A 19,495-nucleotide genomic window follows, 5' to 3' on the forward strand; every position below is an offset into this window, starting at 1 on the left:
ACATGTCAATCCCAATCGCCCAATTCAGCACACCACCATCCCCACCCCACCGCAGTTTTCCCCCCTTGGTGTCCATATGTCCATTCTCTACATCTGTGTCTCAACTTCTGCCCTGAAAACAGGCTCATCTGTACCATTTTTCTAGGTTCCGCATACATGCATTAATATACGATATTTGTTTTTCTCTTTCTGACTTACTTCACTCTGTATGACAGTCTCTAGATCCATCCACGTCTCAACAAATGACTCAATTTCGTTCCTTTTTATGGCTGAGTAATATTCCATTGTATATATGTACCACATCTTCTTTATCCATTCGTCTGTTGATGGGCATTTAGGTTGCTTCCATGACCTGGCTATTGTAAATAGTGCTGCAATGAACATTCGGGTGCATGTGTCTTTTTGAATTATGGTTTTCTCTGGGTATATGCCCAGTAGTGGGATTGCTGGGTCATATGGTAATTCTATTTTTAGTTTTTTAAGGAACCTCCATATTGTTCTCCATAGTGGCTGTATCAATTTACATTCCCACCAACAGTGCAAGAGGGTTCCCTTTTCACCACACCCTCTCCAGCATTTGTTGTTTGTAGATTTTCTGATGATGCCCATTCTAACAGGAGTGAGGTGATACCTCATTGTAGTTTTGATTTGCATTTCTCTAATAATTAGTGATGTTGAGCATCTTTTCATGTGCTTCGTGGCCGTCTGTATGTCTTCTTTGGAGAAATGTCTATTTAGGTCTTCTGCCCATTTTTGGATTGGGGTGTTTGTTTCTTTGATATTGAGCTGAATGAGCTGTTTATATATTTTGGAGATTAATCCTTTGTCCGTTGATTCATTTGCAAATATTTTCTCCCATTCTGAGGGTTGTCTTTTCGTCTTGTTTATGGTTTCCTTTGCTGTGCAAAAGCTTTGAAGTTTCATTAGGTCCCATTTGTTTATTTTTGTTTTTATTTCCATTACTCTAGGAGGTGGATCAAAAAAGATCTTGCTGTGATTTATGTCAAAGAGTGTTCTTCCTATGTTTTCCTCTAAGAGTTTTATAGTGTCCAGTCTTATATTTAGGTCTCTAATCCATTTTGAGTTTATTTTTGTGTATGGTGTTAGGGAGTATTCTAATTTCATTCTTTTACATGTAGCTGTCCAGTTTTCCCAGCACCATTTATTGAAGAGACTGTCTTTTCTCCATTGTATATCTTTGCCTCCTTTGTCATAGATTAGTTGACCATAGGTGCGTGGGTTAATCTCTGGGCTTTCTATCTTGTTCCATTGATCTATGTTTCTGTTTTTGTGCCAGTACCATATTGTCTTGATTACTGTAGCTTTGTAGTATAGTCTGAAGTCAGGGAGTCTGATTCCTCCAGCTCCATTTTTTTGCCTCAAGACTGCTTTGCCTATTCGGGGTCTTTTGTGTCTCCATACAAATTTTAAGATGATTTGTTCTAGCTCCATAAAAAATGCCATTGGTAATTTGATAGGGATTGCATTGAATCTGTAGATTGCTTTGGGTAGTATACTCATTTTCACAATGTTGATTCTTCCAATCCAAGAACATGGTATATCTCTCCATCTGTTGGTATCATCTTTAATTTCTTTCATCAGTGTCTTATAGTTTTCTGCATACAGGTCTTTTGTCTCCCTAGGTAGGTTTATTCCTAGGTATTTTATTCTTTTTGTTGCAATGGTAAATGGGAGTGTTTCCATAATTTCTCTTTCAGATTTTTCATCATTAGTGTATAGGAATGCAAGAGATTTCTGTGCATTAATTTTGTATCCTGCAACTTTACCATATTCATTAATTAGCTCTAGCAGTTTTCTGGTGGCAGTTTTAGGATTCTCTATGTATAGTATCATGTCATCTGCAAACAGTGACAGTTTTACTTCTTCTTTTCCAATTTGTATTCCTTTTATTTCTTTTTCTTCTCTGATTGCCGTGGCTAGGACTTCCAAAACTATGTTGAATAATAGTGGTGAGAGTGGACATCCTTGTCTCGTTCCTGATCTTAGAGGAAATGCTTTCAGTTTTTCACCATTGAGAATGATGTTTGCTGTGGGTTTGTCATATATGGCCTTTATTATGTTGAGGTAGGTTCCCTCTATGCCCACTTTCTGGAGAGTTTTTATCAGAAATGGGTGTTGAATTTTGTCAAAAGCTTTTTCTGCATCTATTGAGATGATCATATGGTTTTTATTCTTCAATTTGTTAATATGGTGTATCACATTGATTGATTTGCGTATATTGAAGAATCCTTGCATCCCTGGGATAAATCCCACTTGATCGTGGTGTATGATCCTTTTAATGTGTTGTTGGATTCTGTTTGCTAGTATTTTGTTGAGGATTTTTGCATCTATATTCATCAGTGATATTGGTCTGTAATTTTCTTTTTTTGTAGTGTCTTTGTCTGGTTTTGGTATCAGGGTGATGGTGGCCTCATAGAATGAGTTTGGGAGTGTTCCTTCCTCTGCAATTTTTTGGAAGAGTTTGAGAAGGATGGGTGTTAGCTCTTCTCTAAATGTTTGATAGAATTCACCTGTGAAGCCATCTGGTCCTGGACTTTTGTTTGTTGGAAGATTTTTAATCACAGTTTCAATTTCATTACTTGTGATTGGTCTGTTCATATTTTCTGTTTCTTCCTCGTTCAGTCTTGGAAGGTTATACCTTTCTAAGAATTTGTCCATTTCTTCCAGGTTGTCCATTTTATTGGCATAAAGTTGCTTGTAGTAGTCTCTTAGGATGCTTTGTATTTCTGCAGTGTCTGTTGTAACTTCTCCTTTTTCATTTCTGATTTTATTGATTTGAGTCCTCTCCCTCTTTTTCTTGATGAGTCTGGCTAATGGCTTATCAATTTTGTTTATCTTCTCAAAGAACCAACTTTTAGTTTTATTGATCTTTGCTATTGTTTTCTTTGTTTCTATTTCATTTATTTCTGCTCTGATCTTTATGATTTCTTTCCTTCTGCTAACTTTGGGTTTTGTTTGTTCTTCTTTCTCTAGTTTCTTTAGGTGTAAGGTTAGATTGTTTACTTGAGCTTTTTCTTGTTTCTTTAGGTAGGCTTGTATAGCTATAAACTTCCCTCTTAGAACTGCTTTTGCTGCATCCCATAGGTTTTGGGTCGTCGTGTTTTCATTGTCATTTGTCTCTAGGTATTTTTTGATTTCCTCTTTGATTTCTTCAGTGATCTCTTGGTTATTTAGTAACGTATTGTTTAGCCTCCATGTGTTTGTCCTTTTTACGTTTTTTTCCCTGTAATTCATTTCTAATCTCATAGCGTTGTGGTCAGAAAAAATGCTTGATATGATTTCAATTTTCTTAAATTTACTGAGGCTTGATTTGTGACCCAAGATGTGATCTATCTTGGCGAATGTTCCGTGCGCACTTGAGAAGAACGTGTAATCTGCTGTTTTTGGATGGAATGTCCGATATATATCAATTAAATCTATCTGGTCTATTGTGTCATTTAAAGCTTCTGTTTCCTTATTTATTTTCATTTTGGATGATCTGTCCATTGGTGTAAGTGAGGTGTTAAAGTCCCCCACTATTATTGTGTTACTGTCGATTTCCTCTTTTATAGCTGTTAGCAGTTGCCTTATGTATTGAGGTGCTCCTATGTTGGGTGCATATATATTTATAATTGTTATATCTTCTTCTTGGATTGATCCCTGGATCATTATGTAGTGTCCTTCCTTGTCTCTTGTAACATTCTTTATTTTAAAGTCTATTTTATCTGATATGAGTATAGCTACTCCAGCTTTCTTTTGATTTCCATTTGCATGGAATATCTTTTTCCATCCCCTCACTTTCAGTCTGTATGTGTCCCTAGGTCTAAAGTGGGTCTCTTGTAGACAGCGTATATATGGGTCTTGTTTTTGTATCCATTCAGCCAGTCTATGTCTTTTGGTTGGGGCATTTAATCCATTCACGTTTAAGGTAATAATCGATATGTATGTTCCTATGACCATTTTCTTAATTGTTTTGGGTTTGTTTTTGTAGGTCCTTTTCTTCTCTTATGTTTCCCACCTAGAGAAGTTCCTTTAGCATTTGTTGTAGAGCTGGTTTGGTGGTGCTGAATTCTCTTAGCTTTTGCTTGTCTGTAAAGCTTTTGATTTCTCCATCAAATCTAAATGAGATCCTTGCCGGGTAGAGTAATCTTGGTTGTAGGTTCTTCCCTTTCATCACTTTAAGTATATCATGCCACTCCCTTCTGGCTTGCAGAGTTTCTGCTGAGAAATCAGCTGTTAACCTTATGGGAGTTCCCTTGTATGTTATTTGTCGTTTTTCCCTTGCTGCTTTCAATAATTTTTCTTTGTCTTTAATTTTTGCCACTTTGATTACTATGTGTCTCGGCGTGTTTCTCCTTGGGTTTATCCTGTATGGGAGTCTCTGTGCTTCCTGGACTTGGGTGGCTATTTCCTTTCCCATGTTAGGGAAGTTTTCGACTATAATCTCTTCAAATATTTTCTCTGGTCCTTTCTCTCTCTCTTCTCCTTCAGGGACCCCTATAATGCGAATGTTGTTGCGTTTAATGTTGTCCCAGAGGTCTCTTAGGCTGTCTTCATTTCTTTTCATTCTTTTTTCTTTAGTCTGTTCCGCAGCAGTGAATTCCATCATTCTGTCTTCCAGGTCACTTATCCGTTCTTCTGCCTCAGTTATTCTGCTATTGATTCCTTCTAGTGTAGTTTTCATTTCAGTTATTGTATTGGTCATCTCTGTTTGTTTGTTCTTTAATTCTTCTAGGTCTTTGTTAATCATTTCTTGCATCTTCTCAATCTTTGCCTCCATTCTTATTCCAAGGTCCTGGATCATCTTCACTATCATTATTCTGAATTCTTTTTCTGGAAGGTTGCCTATCTCCACTTCATTTAGTTGTTTTTCTGGGGTTTTTTCTTGTTCCTTCATCTGGTACATAGCCCTCTGCCTTTTCATCTTCTCTATCTTTCTGTAACTGTGGTTTTTGGTCCACAGGCTGCAGGATTATAGTTTTTCTCGGGAATTTTTGAGTACTAGTTTTTTGAGCCATCTTGTTGGTCAGATTAATGCCAAAATAGTAAAAAAACATGAGCACTTTAGGAGTTGTTTGACATGAACTAACATTTTTATTCTGTGTTGTACAATATTTGCATTTCAAAATTGCAATTTACTCTTACTTTTAGATTTTTATTTCAAAATATTTCTAACAAAAATATATCAAATCTATTAGTCATTCTCAAAAATCTGGTGTTTTAAATCCTTAAAATAACTTGGTTTTGCTATTTTTATGGAAACATTTTAAGAGATGACAGGTTGTTCTTCCTTATACTGCTTAGTAGATTAATATATTGGCTATTGCTGTGGGTTATTTCTTTTTGGTGTGTTCTTCCATACGATGCTATCTATAATGACTGCTCTTCTGTAACAAAACATAATTGATACTATGAGGTACATGGTTGTATCACGTTTTTTATACAAAAGAATACTAATGTATTCTATTGTTGCAGTTTCATACCTAAACAGAAATTTACAACATCTATTTTTCACATTGGATTTTTCACTTTGGGTGTCTTCTATCTTGTCCTATGAATTTCTGTTCCATATCACAACAGGTTGTGATGTGCCCTGTGGAGGATTACCGTGCTATAATCGAGGTAGTAATAAATATGCCACTTAAGATGCAGTAGTTACACTTCCCCTTTAGAGGTCCTTAATTGTGGCAGTGAACAATCAGGCCATGATTTCCACTATTGTTGCACATGAGACCTCTTTAGATTGAATGAAATTGTTGTGGTTCTTCCACTGAGTTCACAGCCAGTCTCCATGGACCCATTCCAAAATCTGACAATAGGAGTCTAAATTCAGCATGTAAGAACACGTCCATGAAACAACAACTCAGGGATCCAAAATTATAGTTGCTCCATCTTGCATTATTCTTAAATTGCTGATATGGCAGACAGCCACACTGATTAAGGAGTAAAAATACCTGTGTATAAATTACAATGTTAGAGAACTATTAGGTTCTGTTGTATGATGACCTGAAATTCACATGGAAAAATATTTATATATCTTAAAACGCATTCCCAAGTCTTTACAGAAGAAATGAAAGTGTAAATTTAAATGACAATGCCTTCAAATTAACAGGTTTTTAGCATAAAAAATTAAGTTACATTTCACACACAGCACACACACAATAAAGAATATTGATTTAAAGACCTTAGAGAAATCCTTAATGCCTGTTCTTCTTTTATAGTTAAAGAGGGAATTTCAATTTCCTGGGTCATAAGTCCAGTATTACATCTGCTCTAATGTGTGTATGCATGTGCATGCCTATGGTGTTTCAAGTTTATTCTTTATTGTACTGGGATCTATGTGATAAATAATGGTGTAAATTCATAAAATATATAAAGGATAATTTTCTAGTTGTCAAACATTGGAAATACTGTAGTATTATTTTGTCCTATAATGTGATTTCCATTTGAATGGGGAGGGTGCTAATACTTAGTTTAAAAACTTACCAATCAGACTAATGCCTAAAATACAAATTATTTTTAATATTGAGGTCTTTGTGCCTCGAATTGTTTTTCAAGTAGGTGGCATATATAGTAAACTTCTATAAATCACTGAGAGCATAAACCACTAAATTTTTAGTCAAAAAAGGAATCCACATTCTATTTTGCTTTACAATATTACTTTTTAAATCCCTATTATGAGAGTTAGAAAATTTACTTTTAAATATATAGGAAACATTGTAACAAAGTTATGGCATGTTGTATGAAACCAAAATTATTTTCAATATTTGATTCCAATTTTCTTACATAATGAGGAGGGAGTAGTTTAGAATAATGAAGTTTCAGGTCTTCTCAAGATGCTAGGCCTTAGTGTACTCTTCTTTAGATAATTGGGTAAAATACTGAAGAATAGAAAGCTATTAACAGCGACCCCATTAATCTTAATAGTGAAAAGGGAAAAAAAGTAGGATAAATGCTGAACATTCTCTCTCTCTTTTTTAAATAGCTATCAAAGTATGGTGTAAACTGGTGGATTGGACTTCGAGAAGAAAGAGCCAATGATGAATTTCGGTATGGACCTAGATTAATTTGCATTTAACTTTGTTTAACGGGTTTTTATTTGCAGAATGATTAGACTAGATCTTAGTGGTTAACTTGTTGAATAGGAGATTGGTTTAAGATGGTGGAGTAGAAGGACGTGCTCTCACTCCCTCTTGTGAGAGCACCGGAATCACAACTAACTGCTGAACAATCATCAGCAGGAGGACACTGGAACTCACCAAAAAAGATACCTTACATCCAAAGACAAAGGAGAAGCCACAATGAGACGCTAGGAGGGGCGCAATCACAATAAAATCAAATCCCATAACTGCTGGGTGGGTGACTCACAGACTGGAGAACACTTATACCACATAGTCCACCCACTGGAGTGAAGGTTCTGAGCCCCACGTCAGGCTTCCAAACCTGGGGGTCCGGCAACGGGAGGAGGAATTCCTAGGGAATCAGACTTTGAAGCCTAGCGGGATTTGATTGCAGGACTCCAACAGGACTGGGGGAAACAGAGATTCCACTCTTGGAGGGCACACACAAACTAGTGTGTGCATTGGGACCCAGGGAAAGGAGCAGTGACCCCATAGGAGACTGAACCAGACCTACCTGCTAGTGCTGGAGGGTCTCCTGCAGAGGCGGGGGGTGGCTATGCCTCACTGTGAGGACAAGGACACTGGCAGCAGAAGTTCTGGGAAATACTCCTTGGCATGAGCCCTCCCAGAGTCCGCCATTAGTCCCACCAAAGAGTCCAGGTAGGCTCCAGTGTTGGGTCAACTCAGGCCAAACAACCAACAGGGAGGGAACCTAGCCCCACCCATCAGCAGACAAGCAGATTAAAGTTTTACTGAGCTCTGCCCACCAGAGCAACAGCCAGCTCTACCCACCACTAGTCCCTCCCATCAGGAAACTTGCACAAGCCTCTTAGATAGCTTCATCCACCAGAGGGCAGAAAGCAGAAGCTAGAAGAACTACAATCCTGCAGCCTGTGGAACAAAAACCACATTCACAGAAAGATACACAAGATGAAAAGGCAGAGGGCTATGTACCAGATGAAGGAACAAGATAAAACCCCAGAAAAACAACTAAATGAAGTGGAGATAGGCAACTTTCCAGAAAAAGAATTCAGAATAATGATAGTGAAGATGATCCAGGACCTCGGAAAAAGAATGGAGGCAAAGACTGAGAAAATGCAAGAAATGTTTAACAAAGATTTAGAAGAATTAAAGAACAAACAAACACAGATGACCAATACAATAACTGAAATGAAAACTACACTAGAAGGAATCAATAGAAGAATAACTGAGGCAGAAGAACAGATAAGTGACCTGGAAGACAGAATGGTGGAATTCACTGCTGCGGAACACAATAAACAATAAAGAATGAAAAGAAATGAAGACAGCCTAAGAGACCTCTGGGACAACATTAAATGCAACAACATTTGCATTATACGGGTCGCAGAAGGAGAAGAGAAAGAGAAAGGACCAGAGAAAATATTTGAAGAGATTATAGTCGAAAACGTCCCTAACATGGGAAAGGAAATAGCCACCCAAGTCCAGGAAGCACAGAGAGTCCCATACAGGATAAACCCAAGGAGAAACATGCGAGACACATAGTAATCAAATTGGCAAAAATTAAAGACAAAGAAAAATTATTGAAAGCAACAAGGGAAAAACGACAAATAACATACAAGGGAACTCCCATAAGGTTAACAGCTGATTTCTCAGCAGAAACTCTACAAGCCAGAAGGGAGTGGCATGATATACTTAAAGTGAGGAAAGGGAAAAACCTACAACCAAGATTATTCTACCCAGAAAGGATCTCATTCAGATTCCATGGAGAAATCAAAAGCTTTACAGACAAGCAAAAGCTAAGAGAATTCAGCACCACCAAACCAGCTCTACAACAAATGCTAAAGGAACTTCTCTAAGTGGGAAACACAAGAGAAGAAAAGGACCTACAAAAATAAACCCAAAACAATTAAGAAAATGGTCATAGGAACATATATATCGATAATTACCTTAAACATGAATGGATTAAATGCTCCAACCAAAAGACACAGGCTTGCTGAATGGATACAAAAACGAGACCCATATATATGCCGTCTACAAGAGACCCATTTGAGACCTAGGGACACATACAGACTGAAAGTGAGGGGATGGAAAAAGATATTCCATGCAAATGGAAATCAAAAGAAAGCTGGAGTAGCAATACTCATATCAGATAAAATAGACTTTAAAATAAAGAATGTTACAAGAGACAAGGAAGGACACTACATAATGATCAAGGGATCAATCCAGGAAGAAGATATAACAATTATAAATATATATGCACCCAACATAGAAGCACCTCAATACATAAGGCAAATGCTTACAGAGATAAAAGAGGAAATCGACAGTAACACAATAATAGTGGGGGACCTTAACACCTCACTTAAACCAATGGACAGATCATCCAAACAGAAAATTAATAAGGAAACACAAGCTTTAAATGACACAATAGACCAGATAGATTTAATTGATATTTATGTCACATTCCATCCAAAACCAGCAGATTACACTTTCTTCTCAAGTGCACACAGAACGTTCTCCAGGATAGATCACATCTTGGGTCACAAATCAAGCCTCAGTAAATTTAAGAAAAAATCATATCAAGCATCTTTTCTGACCACAACGCTATGAGATTAGAAATCAATTACAGGGGAAAAAATGAAAAAAACACAAACACATGGAGGCTAAACAACACGTTACTAAATAACCAAGAGATCACTGAAGAAATCAAAGAGGAAATCAAAAAATACCTAGAGACAAATGACAATGAAAACATGACGATCCAAAACCTATGGGATGCAGCAAAAGCAGTTCTAAGAGGGAAGTATATAGCTATACAAGCCTACCTCAAGAAACAAGAAAAATCTCAAATAAACAATCTAACTTTACACCTAAAGGAACTAGAGAAAGAAGAGCAAACAAAACCCAAAGTTGGTAGAAGGAAAGAAATCATAAATATCAGAGAGGAAATAAATGAAATAGAAACAAAGAAAACAATAGCAAAGATCAATAAAACTAAAAGCTGTTTCTTTGAGAGGATAAACAAAATTGATAAGCCATTAGCCAGACTCATCAAGAAAAAGAGGGAGAGGACTCAAATCAATAAAATTAGAAATGAAAAAGGAGTTAGAACAGACACCACAGAAATACAAAGCATCCTAAGAGACTATTACAAGCAACTTTATGCCAATAAAATGGACAACCTGGAAGAAATGGACAAATTCTTAGAAAGGTATAACCTCCCAAGACTGAACCGGGAAGAAATAGAAAATATGAACAGACCAATCACAAGCAATGAAATTGAAACTGTGATTAAAAATCTTCCAACAAACAAAAGTCCAGGACCAGATGGCTTCACAGGTGAATTCTATCAAACATTTAGAGAAGAGCTAACACCCATCCTTCTCAAACGCTTCCAACAAATTGAATAGGAAGGAAAACTCCCAAACTCATTCTATGAGGCCACTATCACCCTGATACCAACACCAGGCAAAGATACTACAAAAGAAGAAAATTACAGACCAATATCACTAATGAATATAGATGCAATAATCCTCAACAAAATACTAGCAAACAGAATCCAACAACACATTAAAAGGATCATACACCACGATCAAGTGGGATTTATCCCAAAGATGCAAGGGTTCCTCAATATACGCAAATCAATCAATGTGATACACCATATTAACAAATTGAAGAATAAAAACCATATGATCATCTCAATAGATGCAGAAAAAGCTTTTGACAAAATTCAACACCCATTTATGATAAAAACTCTCCAGAAGGTGGGCATAGAGGGAACCTACTTCAACATAATAAAGGCCATATACGACAAACCCACAGCAAACATCATTCTCAATGGTGAAAACTGAAAGCATTTCCTCTAAGATCAGGAACAAGACAAGGATGTCCAGTCTCACCACTATTATTCAACACAGTTTTAGAAGTCCTCGCCACGGCAATCAGAGAAGAAAAAGAAATAAAAGGAATACAAATTGGAAAAGAAAAAGTAAAACTGTCACTGTTTGCAGATGACATGATACTATACATAGAGAATCCTAAAGATGCCACCAGAAAACTACTAGAGGTAATCAATGAATTTGGTAAAGTTGCAGGATACAAAATTAATGCATAGAAATCTCTTGCATTCCTATACACTAATGATGGAAAACCTGAAAGAGAAATTAAGGAAACACTCCCATTTACCATTGCAACAAAAAGAATAAAATACCTAGGAATAAACCTACCTAGGGAGACAACAGACCTGTATGCAGAAAACTATAAGACACTGATGAAAGAAATTAAAAATGATACCAACAGATGGAGAGATATACCATGTTCTTGGATAGGGAGAACCAACATTGTGAAAATGACTATACTACCCAAAGCAATCTACAGATTCAATGCAATCCCTATCAAATTACCAATGGCATTTTTTATGGAACTAGAACAAAAAATCTTAAAATTTGTATGGAGACACAAAAGACCCCGAATAGCCAAAGCAGTCTTGAGGGAAAAAAATGGAGCTGGAGGAATCAGACTCCCTTACTTCAGACTATACTACAAAGCCACAGTAATCAAGACAATATGATACTGGTAGAAAAACTGAAATATAGATCAATGGAACAGGATAGAAAGCCCAGAGATAAACCCACACACCTATGGTCAACTAATCTATGACAAAGGAGGCAAGGATATACAATGGAGAAAAGACAGTCTCTTCAGTAGGTGGTGCTGGGAAAACTGGACAGCTACATGTAAAAGAATGAAATTAGAACAGTCCCTAACACCATCTACAAAAATAAACTCAAAATGGATTAGAAACCTAAATGTAAGACTGGACACTATAAAACTCTTAGAGGAAACATAGGAAGAACACTCTTTGACATAAATCACAGCAAGATATTTTTTGATCCACCTCCTAGAGTAATGGAAATAAAAACAAAAATAAACAAATGGGACCTAATGAAACTTAAAATGTTTTGCACAGCAAAGGAAACCATAAACAAGACGAAAAGACAACCCTCAGAATGGGAGAAAATATTTGCAAACGAATCAACAGACAAAGGATTAATCTCCAAAATATATAAACAGCTCATGCAGCTCAATATTAAAAAAACAAACAACCCAATGCAAAAATGGGCAGAAGACCTAAATAGACATTTCTCCAAAGAAGACATACAGGTGGCCAAGAAGCACATGAAAAGATGCTCAACATCACTAATTATTAGAGAAATGCAAATCAAAACTACAATGAGGTATCACCTCACACCAGTTAGAATGGGCATCAACAGAAAATCTACAAACAACAAATGCTGGAGAGGGTGTGGAGAAAAGAGAACCCTCTTGCACTGTTGGTGGGAATGTAAATTGATACAGCCACTATGGAGAATAGTTGGAGGTTCCTTAAAAAACTAAAAATAGAATTACCATATGACCCAGCTATCCCACTACTGGGCATATACCCTGAGAAAGCCATAATTCAGAAATACACATGCACCCCAATGTTCATTGCAACACTATTTACAATAGCCAGGTCATGGAATCAACCTAAATGTCCATCGACAGACGAATGGATAAAGGAGACGTGGTACATATATACAATGGAATATTAGTCAGCCATAAAAAGGAACGAAATTGGGTCATTTGTAGAGACATGGATGTATCTAGAGACTGTCATATAGAGTGAAGTAAGTCAGAAAGAGAAAAACAAATATCGTATATTAATGCATATATATGGAACCTAGAAAATGGTACAGGTGAACCGGTTTCCAGGGCAGAAATAAAGACACAGATGTAGAGAATAAACATACGGACACCAAGGTGGGAAAGCAGTGGGGGATGGTGGTGGTGGTGTGATGAATTGGGAGATTGGGATTGACATGTATACACTGATGTGTATAAAATGGATGACTAATAAGAACCTGCTGTATAAAAATAAAATTAAATTAAATTTAAAAAAATTTGTTGAATAGCCTTCAAACATTAACTTATAAATTTTCATTTCCCTAACCACAGACATGAATTTTTTTTTAATTTAATAAAATATTATGCCTTCAATCCATATCCTAGAACTCCAAAAATGGTGTTGGAGATTGAACATGCAGAATGAGAGAAGACCTTTAATTTTTTAATTTTCCTGCAGCTGGAGAGATGGATCACCAGTAATATACCAGAACTGGGACAATGGAAAAGAAGAATCCATGATTAATCAGAGCCAGAGATGTGGCTTCATTTCATCCATAACAGGTTATTTTGTTCATCCACTTTTGGGTTTATAATACAAACATAATTTTCAGAAGACTTGAAGTCTCCTTTTCATTGCATTAGTTCAGTGAGAAGGTTTTGTTTGGTTACTTTGCTTTTCAACTGAGTGTGTTTAATTTTATAAGTCTTAAGTCTTAAGGATGACCATTCCTACAGTTTATTCCATGCATTCATGTTCTTGAAAATAATTTATATCCAGATAAGTCCTTCCTCTTGAACCAAAACTACCAAAAATGAGCCCACTGAAATGGGTTAAAAATTGCCTGACAAATACTATTCTCTATGAAATTTCAACATGGGCCCATTTTAAAAAATCTCTTTGTAGTATCCAGTTTATAATTGGTCAGAACTTTAAACTCTGAAATTTACTTCCATTTTCCCATTTAAGAAAAATTTTCATTGAATTCAGTATTCTTTTTTTTAACACCAGGCATTAATTGCTGCCTGCCTTAGAACACCAACTCTTTGCCTGTTGGATTTAGAAGTACATGTACATTTAAGATGGGTTTTTAAATTCTATTCATCAATACAGTGTTATTGGGGTTGATTGTCCACTCATATTCATCCCACTGTTTCTATCCAATAAAAGGTAATGATGTCCCTGACTCTAACAGATTCTCCCAAGTCAGGAGAGGGATAAACATGGAAAGCAATCTCTGATGCAAGGGCAGCTGCAGAGAAAGTTAAGAGATGAAAAAGCATGTTGTTAATCAGCTCGCTTTTGCCAGCAGGTGTCACAACAGCCTACAGAAAGGCTATTTGTGATTCTGGAAGAATAGCAGCTAATCGGCATTGAAAATAGCATTCCGGCCCCTCCTTCAGAATGCCAATATCTTTTTGGCTCATACCCCTCACACTAGAAAGCCGAATCTGCCCTTGCAATTTACATGCATACTTGCCCTATTCTGGAATTTATAACTTGAATGCTAATGAAATGCATTCTATAACCTTTACTCTGAAAATACAGCTCTTCTAATTAAAAGAACATTTTCCAAGAGACTGAGGACTTTGGGATAATATTCCTGAGGGCATGTCTCTAAGTGTGTGTGTTTTGTTTAGGGGTCAGGGTTCAGAAGTGCTTCTTCCTTAGAAGTTCCTGAGTTATTTTTTCTAAATTATTATATTTTTAATAATTATAAAGTAGAAATGATCATCTATTGTTTTAGAATTTTTTTACCTTGAGGTTGAATACTTTAAGTCAAAAATATTACTCTACAAAGTATTCTTTGGCTAACCAAGTAAAATATTCTTAAAACTTTCATCAGTTTTGTGATTGCAATTGCAGTATTTGTTTAGATTTTTTTTTTTTTTTTTGCATTTGCAAAATTTCTGTATTCTTAAATTAGAATTACTGATTTGGCACCTTGCCCAGTTAGCTCTTGTCACTAGAGAACTCTATGATTAGTAGTTAAATTTAGTTCAATTTCTAGATTTAACAAAGTCTGGTAAACAACAGCAGTCATAAAAAAACAGTGACCAATAGAGAATGCCTACAAAGAGTCACCATTGTTTCCGGTCATTTCTAACCATTTTCTCTTCCAGGACTCTGGGCTAGTGAAGAGTGTTCAGTTTCTATGCCTAGCATCTGTAAGCGAAAAAAGTTTTGGATCATAGAGAAAGAGAAAGATACACCAAAAAAACATGGAACATGTCCCAAAGGATGGTTATATTTTGACTATAAGGTAAACTTGTTTCCAAAAAGTTGCTTTTGTTTCTCTTTTGTAGGTTTTAATTTTAGAAAGTAATCAAAAAGCAGGTGTGGCTTTGAAAAACTATGAGTTGTCCATTGGACCTGGAATTTTTTTGTCACAATTTTCAAGAGATTTGAGAAGTTTTCTATTTAGGGACAGATCTCTTGAAATTAAAAGGTTTTGTCAAAAACAGCCTTGACACCACCCTTCATATGTGTACTCAGTTTTTGTTACTGACATTGTCATTCATTGCGCTGTATGACTGTTTCGGTAGGTGGGATGTGGGTGTGTGCACACGTGTGTGGGCATGTGTGTGCGTGTGTGCATGTGTATCTAGGCCCTGTTCCCAAATGAGCTGTCAGCTCCAGAGGGCCCAGACTGTGTCTTCTTCTTTTGTGTCTTCCCTGCCTGGAGCCCTCATAGAGCTCTACCCGCCTTGTCAATTGCCTGACTAATAATGTAGCTCCGTCAACTTTGTCTTGAGCCTCATATAGCTGGCACTTCCATGCAGAATTGAATTTTTTTCCTAAATGGCCAGTGGGGATACTGTAAACTAGATTTATTATTTCTGATACTGTCTCCAATTAAGGCTGAGACTTCCCCTCCACTCCTTATGTTTTAAAATAACTTTATAAGCCTTAGGTGGAAGTAATTAAAATGCATCTCAAATTATAAATGTTTAACTCTTTGATAATTAAAAACTCAAACTGTGTCATAATTTCATATGCTAGTAAGAAATTGCTCCTCCATCATGGACAATTTTCAGTCTATGTGTTTAGTTACATTGGCAGGGCATTGCCTCCCTTGCGATCTTCCTCTCATTGTTAATTTGTGAAATGGGGCCATTTGGACTTAATACACATTTATTGAGCACCCACTACATATTTGGCACTGATATTTTTAATTGTGGTAATATTCACATAATATAGAATTTACCATCTTGACCATTTTTAAATGTATAGTGCAGTAGTGTTAAGTATAATCACACTGCTGTGCAATGACTCTGCAAACCTTTTTCATCTTGTAAAACTGAAACTCTAAACCCATTTAACAACAACCCCTCATTCTCCCTCCCCACAGCCCCTGGCAACCACTATTCTACTTTGTCTCTATTAATTTGACTATTTCGGACACCGCATGTAAGTGGAATCATACAGTACTTGTCCTTTTGTAACTGGCTTATTTCACTTAGCACAGTGTCCTCCAGGCTCACCCATGTTGTAGCATGTGTCAGAATTTTCTTCCTTTTTAAGACTGAATAATATTCCATTATATGTACATAACACATTTTGTTTTTCCATTTATCCATTGATGGACATTTGGGTTTCTTCTACCATATAGCTGTTTCTGCTGGCAATTTCATATATATATATGAATATATATATATATATATGTATGAATATATATATATATTTCTTGTTTTATTGAATTTTTAAAATACACAGAATCGTTATCCCATCTTACCTATGAGAAGACTGAGTCTAATAAAATTGTGTGGTTTTTCTGAAACTTACAGCGAATAAGTGTCAGGCTGAGAATCAACCTTAAGTTTTTTGACCCTGAGTCTTGTCCCTTTCCTACAGCTGCCACTTCATATAAGAACTTAAGAATTACCAGTCACCTTAGCCCTATGACACAATCAGTCCGGGGGCACTGTGAAATATTTTCTAAAATAATATAGTCATTCTCTAAAATGTTATATAGTATTGAGACACACTATTTTTAATAGTTGATACCTTCAGTCTGCTTCTTATTTTCTCAAACCATAAACTCTTTCTACCAGTTGTAAATTATTTATACATTTCAATATGACAAACATAGCAAATATTCATTAGAACTTGAGTATAACTAAGGTTTTTATTAAAACCTTTGACAATTAGCTTTTTATTGTGGTAAAATATGTATAACATAAAATATGCCATTTAAACCATTTTCAAGTGTACAATTCAGTGGCATTAATTACATTCACAATGTTATGCAACTATCACTTCTATTTCCAAAACTTATCATCATCCCAGATAGAAACTCTGTAATTGGTTAAGCAATAGCTCTCTATTCCCCATCCCCTCTAGCCCACGGTAAGCTCTAATCTATTTTCCATCTCTATGAATTTGCCTATTCTAGATAATTCATATAAATGAACTCATACAATATTTTCCTTTTGTGGCTGGCTTATGTCACTTAGCATAATGTTTTCAAGGTTTACCCATGTTATAGCATGTATCAGAACTTCCTTTTTATGACTGAATAATATTCCATGCCACATTTTGTTTATCCATTCATCTGCTGATGGACTTTGGTTATTTCCACTTTTTAGCTATTGTGAATAAATCAGCTATGAACATTGGCATACAAGTATCTGTTGGAGTCCCTGCTTTCACTTCTTTGGTGTATATACCTAGGAGTGGAATTGCTATATCATATGCTAATTCTATGTTTAACTTTTTGAAGAATGAGCAAACCGTTTTCCACAGTGGCTGAACGATTTTACAATCCTGCCAAAAGTGTATGCTAGCAATTTTTCCTCATCCTTGACAACACTTGTTATTTTTTTTTTTTTTTTGACAACACTTGTTATTACCTGTCTTTTTGATTACTGCCAACACTAGAGTCTAGCATTATCTCACTGTGGTTTTGATTTGCATTTCCCTAATGACTAATGATGTTGAGCATCTTCTCATGTGCTTATTGACCATTTGTATATTGTCTTTGGAAAAATGTTTATTCGACTCCTTTGCCCACTTTTTTATTTGGGTTATTTGTCTTTTTGTTATTGAGTTGTAGGAGTTCTTTATATAATCCAGATATAAAACCCTTATCAGATATATGTTTTGTAGGTATTTTCTCTCATTCTTTAGGTTGTCTTTTTACTTTATTGATAATGTCCTTTGATGCACAAAAGTTTTTAATTTTAATGAAGTTCAATTTCTCTAATTTTTCTTCTGTTGCTCATGCTTTTGGTGTCATATCTAAGAATATGTTGCTAAATCCAAGTTCACAAATATTTACCTCATGTTTTCTTCTAAGAGCTTTATGGTTTTAGCTCTTATATTTAGGTTTTGATCCATTTTTAGTTAATTCTTGTATCTGATAGTTTTTCACAACTATTAAAACAAGTACATCCCATGTATAAAAAAGAATATTTTAAGGAAATTCATGACAAGTCATATCCTTGGCATTAGAGAAATTATTCTTAGAAACTTACAATGGTTGTTTTTGGTTTACCCTTGGCCATTGTCCTTTCCTTAAACTTTCTTATCTACACAGCTTAGCTCTATTCCATGTTTCCTCCTGTGTAAACATGGAGAGTACGTACACATATGGGCATGGTAACGGTGATGGTGCAGCAGACCCAGGGCAAAAGAGCAAGTGAATGCTTCCTTTGAAAGAATAAGAAGGGGCATGAGTAAAGCACAGACACACACATGAGAGGAGAAGGGCTTTCTGAGGCTAACTATGGAGCAGGATTAAAACACCCTCATGTAGCTCAGAGGGTATTTTAAATTTTTATTGGTAACTAGTAGCTAGATTAGTGGTTCACAGCCCTGATCAAATATTTAGAATCACCAGGTGAGCTTTCTAAAAATATCAAGGTGCAGGTGACATCCTAAAGATTCTGATTTAATTGATCCGCATGGGATCCAGGCATCAGTATTTTTTAAGAGCTCCCTCGGTTATTCTAATGCGCAGCCAATAATTGCCCAGCAATGCAACAGTTACACAACTTAGTCTTCTAATCAATCATTCAGAGGATTTGATTACTAAGGATAGGGTCACAGCAGGCTTCATGGGAGGGTGACCTGTTACAGAGTGAGATTTCAGGGTCCCCAAGTGTGTCTCCCCACCCACAGTGCTCTCCCCTGCATATTAATGGCTAAAATCCCACCACTGGAGTCTCATTCCTTTGCCTTAACACTTTCCATTAAGTTTTTTAAGGGAAATATTTCTGAGATGGCCTCATCTGTCACCTACACTTTGGGATAAGTGGGTTTATCAGATCATTAGAAAAGGTGGGAATAGGAGGGTTAATAGTTGAGAGGAGTGGAAAGCCCAGCGGGGATAGTTCTGACTAACAAAAAAAAGCTACAGAAGGAAAACTGGGAGATAGCAACGACAGACATTACTCACTTCAGAATTATGAATAAGCGTCAATGTATTATGTTCCACTAAACTTTGCTTCTTGTTTGTCAACTTCCTAGGACAAATTTTCATTGGTTATTTCTCAGAAAAAAATCCCACTTGGTTGACTCTTCGCCTTTAAGAGTTTCAAAACTGAGATAACAGAAGTTAAGTGTCTTTTCTCATTTCTCATAAATTATTTTCCCCATGTTTGATGATGTAAAAGAGGCTTGACCAGGGATTCCCCCAGGAAGAGTGAGTCATCTAAGATACTTGTCACAGCAGAGTTGTATGTAAGAGGAAGAAATTCTGCGTGTATATTAGATTAACTCTTGTGCTTCC

At 36.2% G+C, this 19,495-nt stretch overlaps 1 protein-coding gene across 1 annotated transcript in view; it reads left to right on the plus strand.

Annotated features, from left to right (window-relative positions):
- Positions 1-19,495, plus strand: part of PLA2R1 (phospholipase A2 receptor 1) — a 130,677-nt gene that overhangs the window by 87,798 nt on the left and 23,384 nt on the right. Inside the window, 3 exon segments of the mRNA XM_082395228.1 lie at positions 6,986-7,050; positions 13,222-13,325; positions 14,886-15,025. Coding sequence (XP_082251354.1) covers positions 6,986-7,050; positions 13,222-13,325; positions 14,886-15,025 — 309 coding nt within the window.

This window comes from Balaenoptera borealis (assembly GCF_965194805.1).
Source record: "Balaenoptera borealis genome assembly, chromosome: 6".
In the NCBI taxonomy this organism is placed as follows: domain Eukaryota; kingdom Metazoa; phylum Chordata; class Mammalia; order Artiodactyla; family Balaenopteridae; genus Balaenoptera; species Balaenoptera borealis.